Source organism: Ciconia boyciana, chromosome 4 (assembly GCF_034638445.1).
Source record: "Ciconia boyciana chromosome 4, ASM3463844v1, whole genome shotgun sequence".
NCBI lineage: Eukaryota > Metazoa > Chordata > Aves > Ciconiiformes > Ciconiidae > Ciconia > Ciconia boyciana.
In genome coordinates, this window is record NC_132937.1 from 76,131,800 (window position 1) to 76,138,190 (window position 6,391).

The 6,391-nt window shown below is 43.4% G+C and overlaps 1 protein-coding gene across 5 annotated transcripts in view; it reads left to right on the forward strand.

Moving 5' to 3' along the window:
- PAM (peptidylglycine alpha-amidating monooxygenase) overlaps positions 1–1,254 on the forward strand; it is a 139,447-nt gene extending 138,193 nt beyond the window's left edge. For 2 of the 5 annotated variants that reach the window (XM_072860181.1, XM_072860180.1), the window contains exon 24: positions 150–1,253. In XM_072860181.1, coding sequence (XP_072716282.1) covers positions 150–331 — 182 coding nt within the window. In that variant the 3' untranslated portion in view covers positions 332–1,253. Of the gene's footprint in view, positions 1–149 lie in introns of all 5 variants that reach the window. The other 3 variants (XM_072860178.1, XM_072860179.1, XM_072860182.1) reach the window with 2 other exon arrangements.
- Positions 1,255–6,391: the final 5,137 nt, after the last annotated feature.

The following is a 6,391-nucleotide window of genomic DNA, read 5'->3' on the forward strand; positions in this document are numbered from 1 at the left end:
TCTATACTTAGCTTTTGTGGCTCATGTGCTGATCTTTAAAAACAGTTGGAAAGACACTTAATCTCTGCTATACTGTTGAATAAGTAGATAGATTTTTATTCCCCCTGTACAGTAAAGCAAACCTTACGACAAGCCTTTCGTTTCCACAGGGAAAGGTGGTGGTGGCCTTAACCTTGGGAACTTCTTTGCAAGTCACAAAGGCTACAGCCGAAAAGGGTTTGACCGGCTGAGCACTGAAGGAAGTGATCAAGAAAAAGATGAAGATGATGGCACAGATTCAGAGGAAGAGTGTTCAGCACCTCCACCCCCACCAGCACTTTCATCATCCTGAAACCAGCCTTTGGGTTCTCCATTATATGATTCAACCCAGAATGTCAGATTCCTTTTCCCTTAAGCACGTTTAAGATTTTATGTATTTAATTGTAAACTGTACTAGTCTGTGTGGGGCTGTACACTGGTTCCTTTAATTTTTGTTTGGTTTTAGTTCTGTTTTTTAAGTGGAGGAGTGTATGGAAGTTCCATATCAGTGCCATTGTTTTTTATGTGAACATACAAATAAAGCAAATAGTCTAATTGCAAGACTGATTTAAAGCAGTAGTATTTTCTCATCTAAATTTGGGGATCTTGTAAATAAGTCTTACTATCTGCTTCATCAAAGTATTTTTCCCATAACTATTCAGTTGCCAGTTTCTGTTTTGTGCCTTTCCTCTTCAATGTCCTTAACCTGTTGCAGTACAGAGAAAATAACAGTGCCACAAGAAAATGAAGCTGCTAAATCTTCTTCTATTTTTTTAAAATCACTAACATTATATTGCATTGAAGGAAAGAAAAAAAGTCTCTATTTAATTTTTTTTCTTCTTCCTAACTTGATGTGTTTCTGGGATGTCTTATTTTTAGATGTTAGAACACTATTTTCAGAAGCTGAATGTAATTTGTGTAATAAAGTATTCGCAGAGCATTAGCTGTCGGAGTGTACTTTGGAATTTTTGCATACTTTTAAGTTTTTTGTATACAACTTCTGTAAATGTTACACAGACCGCTTAATACAGTAAAAATGTTAATGTCTTCTACCAGCAGAGAAAAAGTGCTATTTTGTAAGGAAGCTGGAAGAATACTTTGCTATGTCACCATTTTTTTTTTTTTTTAAAGACTAATAATTTACATACATGTACAAAGTCAAGCTTAAACATTTAAAGAGGAACTTTACTTGTATAATAAAACTGCAGGGTATTTACTTTAATAAAACATGGTCACAGCTAAGAGGAAACCTGTGTCTCAAATTAAATATGCAATTTAGTCAGGGTAGGCATATGGTACTACCTGATTTGTAGTACTGATTTTTTTGTTTCTCCACACTTCCTTTTTCATTCATACAACAGGAGTTCTCAATCCTGTAATGTGCTCACTAATTGAACAGGAGACTTGCAGAAGACCTGCTTAGATAATTATCCTGGCTGTATGAGTCATCTGAAGTGTGAATCATTGTGTGATGATGTCATCAGTCTAGTTTGAGGATAGGAGCATGATGAATCTCCTTTTAAAACCTGTATTATGAGCAGAGTGTACACAGCTGTAATTGCCACAGATTTTTTATGAAATAGCTTTCATTATCGTCATTGCAAGTGTTGTAATAGGCTATTGCTGGTGTTGAGCTTGAAAAATAGGCTTTAGGTTTCTTGTGGCGGCAGGCTTTGTAAGGTATTTTCTGAGGGAATAAGGGTAATGATAGTGGAGCAAAAGATAAGGTTTCCTCACAGAATCACAGAATCGTGTAGGTTGGAAAAGATCTTTAAGATCGTCAAGTCCAACCGTAAACCTAACACTACCAAGACCACCACTATACCATGTCCCTAAGCACCTCATCCAAAAGTCTTTTAAATACTTCCAGGGATGGCGACTTAACCACTTCCCTGGGCAGCCTGTTCCAATGCTTGATAACCCTTTCAGTGAAGTAAAATTTCCTAATATCCAGTCTAAACCTCCCCTGGCGCAACTTGAGGCCATTTCCTGTTGTCCTGTCACTTGTTACTTGGGAGAAGAGACCAACTCCCACCTCTCTACAACCTCCTTTCAGGTAGCTGTAGAGAGTGGTAAGGTCTCCCCTCAGCCTCCTTTTCTCCAGGCTAAACAACCCCAGTTCCCTCAGCCGCTCCTCATAAGACTTCTGCTCTAGACCCTACACCAGCTTCGTTGTCCTTCTCTGGACATGCTCCAGCAACTCAATGTCTTTCTTGTACTGAGGGGCCCAAAACTGAACACAGTATTTGAGGTGTGGCCTCACCAGTGCCGAGTACAGGGGCACGATCACTTCCCTAGTCCTGCTGGCCACGCTATTTTTGATACAAGCCAGGATGCCATTGGCTTTCTTGGCCACCTGGGCACACTGCTGGCTCATATTCAGGCAGCTGTCAACCAACACCCCCAGGTCCTTTTCTGCTGGGCAGCTTTCCAGCCACTCTTCCCCAAGCCTGGAGCATTGCATGGGGTTGTTGTGGCCCAAGTGCAGGACCTTGCACTTGGCCTTGTTGAACCTCCTACCATTGGCCTCAGCCTATCGATCCAGCCCGTCCAGATCCCTCTGTAGAGCCTTCCTCCCCTCAATCAGATCAACACTCCAGCACAACTTGGTGTTGCCTGCAAACTTACTGAGGGCACACTCAATCCCCTCATCCAGATCATTGATAAAGATATTAAACAGAACTGGCCCCAGCACAGAGCCCTGGGCGACACCACTTGTGACCGGCCACCAACTGGAGTAAACTCCATTCACCACCACTCTTTGGGCCCGGCCGTCCAGCCAGTTCTTTACCCAGTGAAGAGTACACCCGTCCAAGCCATGAGCAGCCAGTTTCTCCAGGAGAAAGCTGTGGGAAACTGTCAAAGGCTTTACTGTAGTCTAGCTAGACAACATTCACAGCATTCCCCTTATCCACTAGGCGGGTCACCTTGTTGTAGAAGATCAGGTTGGTCAAGCAGGACCTGCCTTTCCTGAACCCATGCTGGCTGGGCTTGATCCCTTGGTTATCCTCTACATGCCGTGTGATGGCACTCAGGATGATCTGCTCCATCAGCTTTCCTGGTACCGAGGTCAGGCTGACAGGACTGTAGTTCCCCGGGTCCTCCTTCTGGCCCTTCTTGTAGATGGGTGTCACATTCACTAATCTCCAGTCACCTGGGACCTCCCCAGTTAGCCAGGACATTTACCAGGACTCCTGGTAAATGCTGGAAAGGGGCTTGGTGAGCACATCTGCCACTTCCTTCGGTACTCTTGGGTGGATCTCATCAGGCCCCATAGACTTGTGAATGTCTAAGTGGTGTAGCAGGTCACTAACCATTTCCCCCTGGATTACTACTGGGGCTCCATTCTGGTCCCCATCCCTATCTTCCGACTTGGGGGACTGGGTACCCAGAGAACAATTGGCCCTGCTATTAAAGACTGAGACTACTATTGAGGCAAAGAAGGCATTAAGTACCTCAGCCTTTTCCTCATCCTTGGTCACTGTGTTCCCTCCCCCGTCTACTAGAGGCTGGAGATTCTCCTTGGCTTTCCTTTTGCTGCTAATGTATTTGAAGAAGTATTTTTTGTTGTCTTTTACGGCAGTAGCCAGATTGAGCTCTAGCTCAGCTTTGGCCCTTCTAATTTTCTCCCTGCACAACCTCACTACACCTTTGTAGTCCTCTTGACTTGCCTGCCCCTTCTTCCAGAGGTCGTAGACCCTCCTCTTTTTCCTGAGTTCTAGCCAAAGCTCTCTATTCAGCCAGGCCAGTCTTCCTCCCTGCCGGCTCGTCTTCGGCACCTGGGGACAGCCTGCTCTTGTGCCTTTAGGACTTCCTCCTTAAAGAATGTCCAGCCTTCATGGTCCCCTTTGCCCTTTAGGGCTGCCTCCCAGGGGACTCTGTCGACCAGTCTCCTAAACAGGCCGAAGTCTGCTCTCCAGAAGTCTAAGGTGGCAGTTCTGCTGACCCCCCTCATTGCTTCTCCAAGTATCAAAAACTCTATCATTTCATGATCACTCTGCCCAAGACGGCCTCCAACCATCACATCATTCACAAGTCCTTCTCTGTTCATGAACAAGGGGTCCAGCAGGGCACCTTCCCTAGTTGGCTCACTCACCAAGCAAGATTTTATAATCTCCTTTTTCTGGAACAAATACTTAAAATCCTTGACAGGTTGTTTTTTCTCAAGTACAGCAAAATCTTCAGGATAGCTTTCTAAAATGCTGGAGTACAGGCTGTTTCATGTGATATGTATTTAGTGTCTACCTTAGTTGCTTCCTTTCCTGCTAATTTCTATTTTCCTAATGCTATAAGGAAAACGGCCTGTTTCTGCCTTGCTTTTGAAAGCAAGACAGTGTTATTTTTAGCTGTGGCCTTGATCCCCTTGTATATGAATAAAAACAAATAAGGTAGTTGGGAAGGATCTTTTAAAGCTGTCTGCAAAGATGACAAGTCACTAGTTTACAGGAAGTTTTCAATGAGAGCAGTTAAGAGAGCTGTGGTGGCACTGCTATCATAGGTGGTGTATATGGCATCAGTTCTAAAAGATCACAGGCTTTTCTCAAAAGCAATCAGTAACGGTATATTTTTCTAACATTTGCATAGCTCACATTATGTCCATCAGATGTTGTGTGTTCTCTGCTTCCATGGTATTAGGTTGATGGAAATAACATGCATCTGCCTCCTTCCTCCTTTCCTTTAGTTGATCCTTATCTCCAATTAAAAAAAATGCTTTGTTGAGGGGGGAGTAGCCAAACACAGTTTAATTGCAAGTACAAGCTAAGACAGATTAATTCAGCATTAGTCATAATCTCTGCTCTCTGGAATTCAGAGGTTGGTCTCTACAATAATGCTGGGCTGCATAAAGAGAAGCATGTCGAAGGAGGTGCTTCTCCCCCTCTATTCTGTTCTCTTGAGACCCCACCTGGAGTACTGCATCCAGCTCTGGGGTCTCCAGCACAAGACATGGACCTGTTGGAGGTCCAGAGGAGGGCCATGAAAATGATCAGAGGGCTGGAACACCTCTCCTATGTAGAAAGGTTGAAAGAGTTGGTGTTGTTCAGCCTGGAGAAGAGAAGGCTGCAGGAGACCGTATTTTGGCCTTTCAATACTTAAAGGGGGCTTATCAGAAAGACAGAAACTTTTTACTAAGGCCAGTAGGGACAGGACAAGGGGCAATGGTTTTAAACTGAAAGAGGGTAGATTCAGATTGGACATTAGGAAGAAATTCTGTACTATGTGGGTGGTGAGACACTGTAACAGGTTTCCCAGAGAAGCTGCAGATGCCCCATCACTGGCAGTGCTCAAAGTCAGGCTGGACAGGACTTCGAGCAACATGACCTAGTGGAAGACATCCCTGCCCACGGCAGGGGGGTTGGACTAGACATTCAAGGTCCTTTCCAACCCAAACCATTCTGTGATTCTTTGAAAACCATGTTGACAGGCAACCAACTACTTTCCAGCAGCAAGCAAACTTTAGCACCTTAAGTTGCATGCTTTAATTTCATACAGGTACAATGGCAGAAAATCTGAACCTGCTTGAAGCCACTGAATGTTCTTTATCTCTTATTAAAGCTGTATCTTATGAAAACAATGTACAAGAGACTTCATACTGCAATAGAAAATTCATGTAAAAAGGAAGACACAAGCTTTCTGTGATCATACCTCTAGTTTTAATGAGCCAGCAGGCCATCCTCCATCCTAGCAGGTTCTATGTGCTAATATTGTTATTTATGTATTAAATGTTGAATACTGGTTATTCAATCATCTCGGCTAGTGGATTTGGAGTGCATGTTGTTAATTTAGTTTCAGCAATTGTCCTAGTTAAGACTGCGCTTTTTAATGAAAAACAAGGGATTTCACATTTTAAGACTTCAAAGACATGACACTAACTTTCATTAATTGCCCATTAATCTTTTCTTAAGTCTTTTTAAGATGGAAGAATCTCAGCTATTGTAGGAGCTGAATATTTTCATTAAAATTAGGCTGATGAAGTAGCTAAGCACCTTTCCATGTGGTAGAACTGTATCAAGCATCTCCCTGTTTTGAATAGTCTGACATACTGGAAGTCCTTCAGAGTGATGCAAAGGTGGCTGCTTATCCACTGCTAAGCAGCGTCGAGTGATCTTCAGTAGCTCGCTGTGAACCAGCTGTAAGTGAGGGCAGACTGGGGCAACTACAAGCTCCCATGAGGAGGATGCACTGAACTGCAACGTGCAGGTTGTCACCCAAGTCACCTTAAGATGTCCCAATTAAATGAAATTACCATCCCAATTAAGCAGCTGTCCTTGCCACAAGTATCATTAGGTATAAATTGGTTCCTTGGGAAGCATCTTGGTTAAGTAGAGTTTTCTAATTGAGCAGTGCACTGTAGTAGTTAATGAAGATTTATAGA